The 14,551-nt window shown below is 37.1% G+C and overlaps 1 protein-coding gene across 1 annotated transcript in view; it reads left to right on the top strand.

Annotated features, from left to right (window-relative positions):
• The window catches only part of Cph (BCL11 transcription factor chronophage), a 34,493-nt gene extending 27,328 nt beyond the window's left edge, over positions 1–7,165 (top strand). Inside the window, exon 3 of the mRNA XM_018446770.1 lies at positions 4,975–7,165. Within this exon, the coding sequence (XP_018302272.1) occupies positions 4,975–7,145 (2,171 nt within the window). The 3' untranslated portion in view covers positions 7,146–7,165. The remainder of the gene's footprint in view (positions 1–4,974) is intronic.
• The last annotated feature ends 7,386 nt before the right edge of the window (positions 7,166–14,551 follow it).

Consider the following 14,551-nt stretch of genomic DNA (forward strand, 5'->3'; position numbering starts at 1 on the left):
TCAACGCTACATATTTAACGTTTTTTATTTGAACATAACTAATTGATTATTGTATGAAAATTACTGAGCCTTTTATTTATTTTAAATTTTGAAAAAATAATTTACATTTGTATTTCGATTTGTACTTCAGGGAGGCAAATTTAAAAACCTATGGAAACGTATTATATTTTGAGAAAAATTGATAGACGGGAGTTCGTGTTAAGTCTTCCGTAAAAGGGTTGAAAGGAAGTATTCGTAGGATGACCGAGACTCGAATCGTTGTTAAACAATGGCGTTCCGAACGATTTGCCCGTAAACGTCGCATAGGCCAATTTGACGGGCAATTTCTGAAGAAAATCGGTCGGTCACTATCGTTGGAGGGCCGAGTTTCATATACAGACATATTGTTCATTTGATTCTGGTGTCCCTTCTGAGCACGAATCCTATTTCGATCCACAGAGAAAAAGATTTCTTTCAATTTAATAAATTTTATTGTATCCAAATAAATTTATTTGGAATGGTCCAAACAAATCAATGTTTGAATCAATAAATATGATTGTTTGAATTTAAAATAATGTATATATCTTCGTCATAAATATATTATTTGTTTGAACAGACAATGTCTATCTTCGGCATTCGCGTGACCAACTGTATGACATAAATACAATTGATATATAGCACATAGCACTGCTTGTTTAATCTTGTTGTTAGACATATAAACCGTTGATTCCGTAATTCCGGCTAAAAAATGTAATGGTTGTTGTAAGAAAACAATTATTTGCATGGAACAATCCCTATCAATATGATTTGCCATTTTCAAATAAATAATTTGTTTCATTATTCATATTCATTATAACCAAATAATATATTATTTGGTTGAAAGATATTACTTTAAATAATAATGTTATTTCTGTCAAACAATAGAGGTTTCTCGAATGAAACAACAACATTTTTATTCAAATAAATAATGTTTTGTACAAGCATATGTTGTTTCAATGAAACAAATTTTAATCAAATAAATAGGAATATTAAATCCAAAGAAACCTCTATTTCTGTGCCTTTAAACTTCTCTACACGAGTATACATCTCGAAAAATATTGAAGTTGTATGTAAATTGTATTATAATGCGCACGTATTTTCTCTCTCTCTCTCTCTCTCTCTCTCTCTCTCTCTCTCTCTCGTCGATCAATAATTTTATTCCTCTGATTACTTTCACACGTGTTCTTTAAAGAGCAACCCTTATAATATAATATTAAATTAAAGCTGGTAATTATTTTATAACTTTCACTTCATAAGTAATAAAAGATAATTACATCTATTTTTCACACAAGTAAAGTTCGTTTAAAAAAAGTTTGTGACTATGTAATAATCTATTGTGTGATAATACGCCAAGACGATTGTGCATATCGAATTCTATACTTATTATCCGATAAAAAAAATCACCGCGAGCGATAACGCGCACCCGAATTGCAACCAGCTAACCAGCCATTTCCTATAGACATGGTCATGAAATCTGGAGAAATAATCCTAACAGATGGCTACCCGCGAAGTTTGCATATGAAAAGCGCTGGGTCGTGAATCAATACACCTTTATTATGCTCAAGCACTTGCTTATCTCTCTTCCCGTCGGCATCTTCCTTCCCCGGGGAAGTCGGCAATATTTTCGACTTCTAGGGAAAAAAAGAACCGCCCGGACGTTCAGGAAAAGGACGAGGGCGAGGAAAAGTAGCGTGGTGAATGCTCGAAGCGTGAAACAATACACCGAATTTTCGCGCTTCACCACTCGGTTCTGGCGCCTGTTTCAGGATGACTCGACCGTCTGGTCCTCACTCTTCTTTATGATTTTCTTTCTCTTTGTCTCACATATGTTTTAATTTCTGTCCGGAGCCGAAACTTTGAGCCAATTTGTATTTCATGTTTTTTCTATTGAAGAATCAAACTGAAGATGACTCGAGAAAATTTCAAAGTCTGAAAAGTTTTACTCATTTCGAACTACAAGTCTTTTCCTTGATATATGTATGCAATTTCTGTTATTCTTTTATGTTTCCATTTAATTTGAACCGAGAATTATATAGCGGACAATGTAAACAAATTCTGGAAAAGAAAAGGTTATTTCAAAAATGTTATGATTTCATAAAATTTTGTTTAGATTCTTATAAATTTCATTTTTATATAAATAACAATATTATTTTTATTAATTTATCAAAATATTTAATATAATCAATATTAACAACTTACAAATATTGTCTATCTAAAAAGTATATAAATAAATAACATCATATGTAAGCATAACAAACATTTTTCAAGAAAAATTGAATTGAGAGTTGGAATCTCAATTAAAAAGTAATAGTCTTTTTTATGAAACTTCTACAAAAGTACAGTTTAACTGTACAATTTTTCTTTGAGAACAAAAAGTTGAAGTATTAAAGTTGAAGTTGCCAGAAATACGATTATACAATTAAAACAATTCATTTTTTATATAAGCTTTTCTTCCCGAACAAAGTTCTTAGTAATTCAGGAAATCGTCGAGGATATCTTGCCTATTCATTTGCGATCTTTGTGCCTTGTTCCTCTGCGACTTTCTCCACGTTCTTTCTGTCAATCGAAAAATCACGCGCGTCAATGAGATGAGATTGCAACGAGCGTCTCTCATTCCATACTTGCTATGACGCGTAAACGCTGCAAGCGTAATCCTGGTGAAAGGTCAGCAAGGCGAGGAAGAGAAGTCCCTCGCCCACTGTCAGGCTCGTTATTCTACTTAGCACCTTGTTATATACAACGAAATGTGTTCTATTGTGTATTGTCGCGCGATAAACTATCATTTACCCGTTGACGGCGCGCGCGACGAGTTGTTCCTAATTTTATTTAAGATTCATTGTCTTGTCGCATCCTGCTCATCGGACTGATCTCTCAAGACATGCCATTTCTACGAACTACTCTGAGTAATTTCACGTCAATGTAAAATTGTAATCGTACGAAAAAATGTGGAAATAAAATTCCGAAATCACTGAAGATATGTTTACATCATTCGTATAATGTCAGTTAAATAGATTATTATATATTTAAACTAAATCAGTGGATATTATTATTTATTAGTAAAAAGACCAACTTTTTGTTATAATGATTATCGCAATAATGTTTCTAAATATAATATACAAAAAATATGCCTCAGAGTCTAGCGACCTTTCGGCTTTAAAACGATCTTGGAGCTTTATTTCTAACAAAGATCTTTCCGTATCTCGAACGGCCATTTAATTAGGACCACTTTATTTTGCTCCAGCCTTTTGTCTCCGGCTGACTTTTCCTCCCGTCGTCCAAGTACTGCGAGACAGTGAGATACAATGGGAAGGAGAGGACGAGTCCCGAACTTTTTAATCTCTTACAAGAGGAAGTATACCCCTGCCCACTACAACGCGCTCGTATTTATCTCGTCTAAGAAGTTTCTTCCTGAATAATGCCGCGTGCGTATTTATTTGTCTGTGCGAGACGCTTGCATTCTCAAATTCGACAAGTCTGATTTTATCAAATTAAAAGAGAAAGAAATTCGTGGTAGTTCGAGAAAAGTTTCGTAGCCAAAATGTTTCTTTAATATTGAAACGACTTAAGAACTATTTTATTCTGTAAAAAAATTGTACTTGAATTGAAAAATTGTTTCTATTCAGAGACGTTTACGTTATTAAAGAAATATTTTATCTAAACAAAATTTTGGAAAAAGGCAACATTAAATTAAAAAAATAACATCGTACGCGCGCGCGCGAAAATACTTTTATAAAAATGATTAATAGATGTTTTAAGCGATTTTGTAGTGTTTCTTAAAATGTAAATTTAAAAATCTTCCTCCTCGATCCCTGACGTCCGGCATTATGATTCGAGAGAATATGCTGCCCGGGTAATGTTCCACGGTGCTTTTACTCGCAAAGTGAGGGTCGCCCTTAAGCACATGGTGCGTGCCTCCTCGGCCTTTCTCTCCCTTTCTCAACAATCCTCTCTCATTCTTGCCGCCAAGGCGACGTCGAATTAATAACATCCCACAGATTCGCGCGACGGGCATCTACTGTGTTAGGCGGGGTGTGAAAAATGGCTGAAAATCTGATATTCCGGATTAAAAACATTGAAATTCAAAACCCGTCCCTCCCGCATCATAAGCTTCCGCGCGCGCTATAGGGAAGGAGGGTCGAGAAGTCGTTAAGGGTCAGTTTCAGCCGCATGCTGTGGTAACCGACCCCCGTTGGCCCACAACGATCCTCTCCCGTGCTCTCCGACAACCACCGTTCTACGAGGATATTATTTTTAAGCCCCCGCAACTCGCCAGCCCGAACCGCAATTTGACACAGACGCGCCGTTTGAATTCTGAATTCAATCGGCCGGGTCCGATCTCCGTCCCGATTCCGCGAAATTAAGGGTGGTTCGAAAATTGATAGCGTGGCTCGGAGGCATGTACGCGCACATGTTATGTGTACGTGCGAGTTTTACGAGCTGCCGTCACATGCTCGTGAAATTACCGTGAAGCTTCAAATCCTGTCGTCAGATTATTACGGATATATCTACAGCCTTATAATCATCTTATCCGTAGCTATAACCCGTCGAATTATATTAGCCTCGTTAAAGCCATGCTCTTTCGTTTTCTCATTTAAACATAAACTTCAATTTCTAAAATAACCGTATTACTATCGAGAACGTTTAAGTGAAAGAATTACGAAAATTTTTATTAACATAAAATAACATGAACTTTTCTGTGTGAAGATTTTAAAAAATATTAAAAGGTAATATATATTGTATTATTAAATATTAATTATAAAAAGAACATTTGCGAAAACACATGAAAAAATTAAATTTATAATTTTACATGAATGATGAATCTAGTAAAACATTAACTTTTCCGTAAACTTTATAGAATTCACTATATTTCAATTTTCCGAATGCTAAAACAAAATTCTTGTGCCAAGACAATGAACTGTAAGCCTTAATACCATGATGTCGATATATCTGTTTCAGAACCAAGGTGGCTACAGTGCTCGCAGTGTTCTCGACGGTTGTGCTCAGCATGGGAGCTCCTTCAGCATGTACAGAGCATGCACGGTGCCCGCCTCTACTGCTCCTCCTCCTCGTCGACGAACTCGTCGTCGAACACTCCGGCGCCTAGTCCACCGACGCCTACGCCGACGCACGCGCATCATTTAAGTCCGCCAAATCATCTAAATTTAAGCGGCAAGTCCACTGGAAGTTCCTCGGCAGCGAACTCTTCCGGCGGTACGAATACGAGTGGCAGTAGTGGTGGTCGACAACAACTTCAGACCTCGTCCTTGGTGGGCGATCCTCTTCATAGTTTTTTGAGGCTACCCCAACATTTGGAACGAAGTTTTCCGCCTATGTTCAGGCCCGACTTTCTTACTTTGAATCCCCTAGCGGGATATAGAGGTCTTCAGGAACTACAGACGGCCACGCGGAATCTGCAAAACCTGGGCGATCCGCTTCGCGGTATGGATGGTTTAAATCTGGGGGATCCACTGGTACGCAGCTCATTGGATTCCCTAAATAATGCCCGGAACCTGGCGAACCTGGCCGAACTGTCGCACGGCCGTGGCCTCGGAGGCCAAGCACACCCACCACCACTTGAAGCGAACCTGGATTTTTACTCAGCGCGCCTAAGGAGCCTCGCTAATCCGTCCTTAGGCGCGGCTCCACCTACACCTAGCGGTAATCCCACGACGAATCCCCCTCCTCCACCGGTACCATCAGTACCGCCAGTCCCTGTCGCCAGCAGTGTTCAACAACAGCAGCAACAACAGCAACAACAGTCACAGCAACAACAATCTCAGCCCCATTCACAGTCAGTGGAACCGCCTAGTCCAGCCTCAGCCAACCCCGCAAATTTAACCCACAGCACTCACCAAAAAGAAAACTCGCCGCCTTGTTACAGTCAGAGCCCTGTGGGTCATCATAACAATAATAATTCAACCGACAGCGAGAAGACTAGCCCGCCAGTAGCCTCTACGCCAATTATCACTGATTCTTCTTCGGAGACAGTGTACACATGCGAAATCTGTGACAAAAAATTTCGCTTCCAATCAAACTTGATCGTTCATCGTCGCAGTCATCGGGACAAGGAAAGGCAATACCAACAACAAGAAAGCACGCAAGACGGCCAGAGTACGCCGTCGAGATGCGAAATATGCGAGATTGAAGTAGCGAGCTTTACCGAATTGAGGAAACATATGAGAAAAGAGCACCAGGAGCACTTGAACTCGGCCGCCAGTCCGCAAGGCAGTGTTGAAACGGTGCCTGACGATGGGTCCAGCTGCGATGAAAACATGGACCTAGACGAGATGGAGGAGAACGAGCAGAAGAACGAACGGGAGGATGCAGAGGAAAATACACCAGAGGATCTAAGCACTACACAAGGACAGAACGGCGAGGAGAGCGGAGGTCGAGTGGAGAAACCGGCTAGCTTGGTGGGTGATCTCATGGAGAAATTTGGTCTGAGTAACATCGCTCAATACTCAGAAGCTTATCGACAAGCATTACAGGAAAATCATCGCAGCGGTTTCCTCAAAACTGAATCACCGTGCAACCTCACTAATACGCTCAACAATAACAAGGAGAAGGAAAGTGCTCTCTCGCCCACGAATTTTAACTCCTCAACAACGCCGAATATTTTTTCTGGCCAGGGATTTCCTAGGTCCTCAGGACCAGATTTCGGAGGTCTTTGGCTACCTAGTCCGCACTACCTGGAGAATAATGAGTTTCGTAAAGCAAGCAAAGCAACGACGTCCAGTTTATCGCTCCAGGGCTTGCCAAGTCCACTGATGAAGAAAGAGCGAAGCGGCCGAAATGACACTTGCGAGTATTGCGGTAAAGTTTTCAAGAACTGCTCAAATCTAACGGTACATAGGCGGTCGCATACCGGTGAGAAGCCGTACAAGTGCGAGCTCTGTTCATACGCATGCGCCCAGAGCTCGAAATTGACCAGGCACATGAAGACCCATGGCCGACACGGCAAGGACACGTATAAATGTCGCTTCTGTGAAATGCCATTTTCGGTGCCGAGCACATTGGAAAAACACATGAGAAAATGCGTAGTGGTGGTGCAACAGGGTCCCAAGTTGGATATTCCGTACCCAATAATCAAAGATGAAGACTCTTCACTTAGTAGTAAGGATACTTGATCCTGGAATGGAAGCCTACCGCCAATCCCACCGTTATGGCCACATAGGCCTTATCCGGTATACTGAAGATGAGGGATTCTTCAGGGACCTCGAGAGAAGAAGAGATGAACAATTCTGTGGGTCCCGCAAGACCGGATTTTATCGAGACGGCGCGACCTCAGAAGGATCTCTTGACACGAAATGTCCGAGGTCACCTCTTGGGATTAGGAGGGGTGGTAGGTCGATGCATGATCTTGAGAATCTCTGACCGATCGGCCTGGAAACGGCTGGTCGAGTCAACAAGTCGTAAAAAATTATCGAGAACTGAAAGATCTAGCGTAGCTGGAGTTTCGACTAAGTTCGAAGAAGAAAGAATCCTCGCGATCGCGAGGATTGGATGCAATCGTCAAGGCGATGTACAGGCGATGCGAAAAGGCAACATATAAAAAAGAAGGTACTCAACAAGAAACCTTACTCCGCGTTTTAACTCACTAGGAAACGAACGAATGGTTACCAGTTTGCGAGTCTCAGCACACACAGCTATTTAAATTATATATATCTCTATAAATATAGTTTATAAACGAGGGAAAAAGACACTATAAATATAAAGCTGCATATATATACACACAGATAAAAAAATGAATAAATATACATATATATATAAATATATAAATATATATAAATATAAAAAGAAATGCAAATACAAAGAATATAAATATTATAAATAAGATAACGAACAATAGTTCGTAAATTTATTATCGCATTTGAAGATTATTTATTTAATAATAGATATATATATACATATTGTATAACGTAATATATATATAAATATTATGAAAATCTGCACTGGCCGTGTATTATATAGGGACAAATTGGAAATGCAGTCTTTTTGTACATTACACGACGTCGCTTCGTAAGAACGCGTCAATGGAACCGACGCGTCTTTTTAAAATGCATCGATTTCCTTAGCACATAAGGAGAACTGGCAACTTCGATGATTCTGTATGTACATATTTAAAAACATCGATATTTGAACCACTGTTATATATATACATACATACATACATATATCAATATGTATAGGATAATTGAGAATATTTGATTTAAGTAATATATGATGAAAAGAGAAGCTAGTATCTATAAATTCTAGCTCGATCCTATGTACAATGTAATTATATCTATTATCGGCGACTCTATTACCTTTATTAATATTATTATTGCACTTATTATATTGTCTTTATTATTATTAATATTATTATTGTTTTGTAACATGATTATTATCGTCATTATTACTATTATTGCTATTATTATTATTACCATTATATTATTACATTTGTCACTATTATCACTACGGTTGCAGTGAGTTTAAGCGCCGCTTTCATTATTTTATTCCGATATTAAATTATTATCGCAGATGTTTTTAAAGGTTAAGGAAATGCCAAAGTTGTTTAGGTTTATAGCAGCTGATTTTGCATCGCGCGACGTGACCATCGAAGTAGAGGAATCGTTTAATCAGAAAAATTGTAGAAAATGCATTTCACTAAAGACTGTCATGATCGCAATCTAAACTGATAAATTAATCGATCCTACGGATAACCTTAAAAAATATTCGAATCGGGAGAATTCCTCCTTCGACGGTCACCTCGCAGCCACGTCGAAAATATCATCAGCGCGCTTTGTTCGTTGATTATATTTATTGTCGCCACGGTGTCGAACCGTGCTCGGCTTTCGCGGGATCGATACCAAATATTGATCCAGCGAAAATCGTCCCGCGGCCTGACCGAGGCGCAATCAGAATCGAATTTCCGTTTTCTCTCGTCCTCGTCCAAGACTGAGGCTTTCGGGCGACGCGACGATTGTTCTACAAGTTTTTCCGTTCCGTTTTAAGTAGCGAAATAATTTTTCTTTTTACTCTTCTTTTTGTTTTCCTCAACGACGCCTCGTCGACATAAACGTTTTCGAAGAGAACTGTTCCTAAAGAGAGAAATATATATATATATATATATATATATACGCGTAGGCAATAAGGTAAAAACGAAAATAACTTCGCGATACGTGAGAGGCGACGAAAGAATGCGAGTATCGATGTGATTGCGTGTCTTTATGTGATTTCATTGTGCGTGTTACCTTCTCGTTCCGGGGATAAATGTTGCGCGTGTGCGTGAAATCGATGGTGAGAACGCGAGAAAGCATAAAGGCGATTTAAAAAACTCATATCAGATAGTTCTCTCGGTGTTAGACGTGTACGGCCCTAGATAAAAAAAAATCTCTCGTTATCTAGTTAAAAGTTTGTTAGATTGATTCCTGAAATACGTACATGCCAGGCTCCGCGTTTATACAACATACTGTAAATAATGGCACTGCCCGTAGCGATGATTCGGAAGCAGAAAGAGAGCCGCATCGTCGAAAAGTTATTTAATGATCATAATAAAAAAAAAGATAAGTTTATGACGATTTTTTTTCTTTTTTTGTGCAACGACGTGTTTTGTCGTTCACAATGATTGTGAACGGAAATTGGATCTGAAACGATCGAGCGAGACATGGGGATGGATAATCCCCTTCGAGAATTCGCGGAATGAATGGAGAGAGAAAGAGAGCGAGAGAGAGAGAGAGAGAGAGAAATTTTTGATCGAGCACCGTGTGTAATCGACGAAATAAAAATTCTGCGGCACGTCACCATACACGAATACGCGTACTTTGATTTTGGAAAATTCTTCCTCCTTCTCTACTTCCTTTTTTTTATTCACGTTTATCCCACATAGGACCAAATTCCCTGCCTCACCGAAACAAAGGAGTGACATGTGTCAAATGCAAATCTCGCGGCGGGCGATCGGACCGGTGGGATGCGACGAGGACGATAACGAATTTAGGCGACACGGAAGAATATCCTTATGCTAGAGAGATATACGGTAAACGCTGTAGTCGTGATAAATTGTAATGAGAGTTCGATATGGAGATTGCCACCGGCAATTCCTGTTTCGTTCGCACCAATCGCGAAACAGCGTTTAATGTGTAATCTAAAATATGATATTGCACGGATTCCTCATTATCTCGATTAATTGACGTATTAATAATAAATTAATCTGATTGTCCCGTCGTATCCTCCGGTTGATTTCTAACGTTTCTACAGGGTAAACCACATAAAATGCTAAAAGATAATCCCAGAACGAACATCAGGAGTATAGTCGAGCAAAGTATCTAGGCAGTCGATATAATTTAAAGCTACGAAGTATTTCCTATAATTATAATAAGAGAGAGCGAACGGAAGAATTTTTTTCCATAGAGTCGATTACGGGAAAAAGAAATGCAAAAGGGAACGATAATATCGTTGCAGGGAAATTGGATTTTTAGGAAATCTTCTGATCCAGGGTAAATAAATCCGAAGCTCGGTTTCTAGGGACAGAATATGCGACCGGCATTGAACACTTTTAACCGAGGATCGACATTAAGGCAATACGAAAAATAAAAAAAAACCCAGGCATCTCCGAGTAAACTCCGGCCGAGGCTTGCGACAAACGTTGGCCGAGTTTTACCTCGCAGGGGTCCTAATTGTAAACATAGCAGATACGGTGTATGTCTTGTGCGATTCAAATAAACGACATTGTTTTTAAATAACCTATATTGTTTGAGTTCCTTTCATTCTTATTCTCTTGCCTACCTATCCTTCCAGTCTTAATGCCAATTGTGTAACGAATTAACCCTTATAGATATTGCTTATAGACGCTTCTTTGTAATTATATATACTCTATGTCTACTATACGTATGTTTCAAATTTTTAAATAAAAAAATAATTTATGAACAGTTTTGTGCTTTTCAACTTTTCGATATAATATCTTCGGAAGCAATAATAAATAATAATAACGGGTTTAAATCTTCAATTTAAACATAAAATTTTTATCAATTTTAATATATTTATAATTATCAATTTTTAACTTTCTAAAAAAGTCAAAATTTTTCGCGCGTGATGATAATCACACGCTTTTCTATATTTGTATTCGTGAAGTCATTTGTAATTAATTATATATTTTATAAGTTATCATGGTTAACCGATTCTTTGACAAATGAGAGACTCTTAATTATCTGTCTACGACATTAGTTTCCGATACGCGTCTGTCAAACGTGCGCGTAGAAAGCTCGTTACATAAATTGTTTAACTCGTCCCGAGTCACTATCATTCGCCGCCCATTGCATAATACGTTTCGCAACAGTTTAAAGCACGATTAAAATGAATTCATCACTTGTCGTTCTTGATAACAGAAGAAATATTCCAGCATTTTTTAATTTCGCTTTCAATAAATATAATTAAATATTCTATTGTAATAAATCTACTCATTATCAATACGATCTTTAATATTAGTTGTTTTATTGTAGTAAATCTACTCATTGTCAATATAATCTTTAATATTAGTTGATTTTTAAATTTATAATTTACAATTCGTAAATAAAATGTACAGAAAAAATGTATATATGTAACATTTTACTTATTTATACCGTCGCGTCGCTGAAAATCGTGTAACTGTTTAATAAGGAATCAATTGTGCCATCTAGCGTGAAGCTGTAACGATGCAAACGAAATCTCAGGTAAGGACAATCATGCTGCACCTAAACGGAAATACTCTTGTATATCGGGTTGCTCTTTCAAAGGCTTGCTTAAGGGTAGTTGGCTTATATTTTCGTTCATTTTTCAAAAATCAATTTCAATTTATAAAAAAAGTATAATAATACTTTAAATATATTCTTTCCCTTATATCTTTTTCTTTAATTTTATTATCAATAAAATTGTTGTGAATTAATAATTAGATAATAGATTAATTATATTTCTTATGTATCTACGAAACGATTATAATGCATAATATTTGACACACAATTTTAATAAATGCCATATGAGAAAATAAATTACTTTCACAAAGTATACAATATATTTATAACATAAGCATGTATTAAATTTATATGTACAAATTTGTAGAATTAAGCTTCCAAATAAGTTCTGTCTTTTTTTTGCTGAGAAAAAAAAAGAATTTTAATTTTCCATGTCGAATAATTTGCTAACTCATTCTCCTAGATTCTATTAATTTGCTAAATTATGTATTACATTATTTTTTAAATAAAAATATGACAAATTATTTAATTAGACTTTCATGAACTAAAAATAATCGATATCTAATTTGAAAAGATTTTGAACAAATGCAAGTCCAAAAAAATTCTTATATATTGATTTATCATTTAAAAATGGGATAAAAAAATCATCGTTGTCCTCTATTCCCAGTTCGCAGAAGTAAATTATAAAATACACATATCGATTCAACATTATCGTCGTTTCCTATTTTCCGTCCTATTTTCGCTTGCTTCGCTTTCGCATTGAGATCATTCCACGGATTCCTCGAAAACCTCAAGCGAAATATAGATCACGATGTCCGGGATCTACCGTCAACATCAGATTAATCTGCTGCTCGGTAATCGAGAGAAAGAGAGATAGAGAGACAGAGAGAGAAAGAGAGAGGGAGGAAGAGGAGGAACAGCTTTCAAAGCTTTCTCGGTACACGTCTGACGGTCTCAGTCCGTGTTTCGTGGCAATCGACTCGGCGGGAGCAAACAGCGGCATCAGAATGCAAAGTTAGGACAATGCCGTTAATTTTTGGTCGGCCCCCATTGTTCCCCGGGCATATTCATCTGTCAACTGGCGAACCGACTTCTGACACGTTCTGCAGTCGACGCATTCGCGCGATCGAGCCGGAAGGACGTTCCGTTCTAGTCAATCCCTGATTTCTGCTGCGAAACATTCTCACGTATCTCGGTAATGTCGAAAATTCCGTATATACGAGTGTGTATAAAAAAAAACGCGTTAATCTTAGGCAAGCTGAAGAATTCAGTAGATTTCCACGGATGATCGCGGTCAATAGTTTCGCCAGTCTCTCCTTGGGTCGTCTGAATGCGTGTTAACTAAGGTGACGTCACTACAATGGCGGACACTAATCTGCACGTCAGAAACAGAGGTGCCTCTGCATTCACTCCCCTTGCCAACCCTTTGCTCCGCCGCTTCCGTCCCTGATCTGTCGGTTTCCCAGACAAAATATGTCAAACACTTGCACCACCCCCGAATTCCATTGCGACCATTTTCGCGTCGTAAATAGTAGGAATTTATTCTTATCGTAGCTCGCGACTATCTTCTGCCTCAATAATAAACAAGTAGCAAAGTATTGCTATTGTCTATCTTCACAAGCAAACGTTTTCATGTAAAAAGCGTTGTAATAAATACTACTTATCAATTATATATTTCATTTAAGTGTAATAGTGAAATCAGAACATTTATAAATAAAGAAGCAATTACAACTGCACAGAATTTATAAAGTTGCTTACAAAACCAAATTATTTTATATAAGATTATTGATATCAGATATTTGTAAGAAATTCTCCGATATTCTGCACTTCTGTCTATTCGTCAAAATGTTTATTATCATACTGTAACAAAATTATTCAAATTGTACTTGAAAATATACTAAACGACGTATATCAATAAACATTTTTTAGATGTCTGTATAATATAAAATTTATGTAGATATTTCAAGGACAATGCTTCTAAGATATAACGTTACCCAGATAGCACAGAATATTTATGATAAATACTTATTATTATTCATTTTATGAAATGTTATATAAATATTTTATACATATTTTAGATAAAGCTTTATTCGAAATATTATTAAAAGATAGACTAAATATTTAATGTAATATTTATCATAAATATAAATAAACATTTCTGTTAAGTATTTTTTATTTGAATTATAATGTCTTGTTAAGTATTTCCCTAGCATTTAGGTACTACAAGGTTTATAATAAATATTTCATAATGTTTATAATAAATGTTTATGATTTATACAATCTAAGACCACAAAAATATTTACAAAATATTTAAAATATGCCTTACAAATATTTATAAATATATTGTAAATATTTTATAAATATTGTGTGCTGTGTGTGTGTGTCTGGATATTATATCTTTTCAGTTGCTATTCAAAATTTATCACAGATTTTAAAGTAATGTAAATTATTGACCATAAAAAAATATCAATCATGATAAAAAAAATTATTTTGCCAAATCAGCAAATACAAATAAGTTTACGTTTACAGACAGCTCTATCGATACGAATAATTTCTGATTCACGCGATAATACGCTGTTGCTTGTGGTACCTCGCTATTCCTGTTTCTCGCACCCAAAGTACCTGAACTCGAAAAGCACCGGTGCAGTACACGGTTGCCTGCTAATAGGAGGTACAGTCCAGTCAGTAAAACTATCAGCTGCAGTGAGCTTAGGGTTGCTATACACCCTGCAGCGTAAGAGAACTTCAAATGTCAGCGTTGAGTTAGAATCCTGATCTGTGCACTCGCTGATTGACGAAAAACCACTCGTTACGCATTAAGTACTTGC

Source organism: Mycetomoellerius zeteki, unplaced genomic scaffold (assembly GCF_001594055.1).
Source record: "Mycetomoellerius zeteki isolate Tzet28-1 unplaced genomic scaffold, Tzet1.0 scaffold188, whole genome shotgun sequence".
NCBI classification, from domain to species: domain Eukaryota; kingdom Metazoa; phylum Arthropoda; class Insecta; order Hymenoptera; family Formicidae; genus Mycetomoellerius; species Mycetomoellerius zeteki.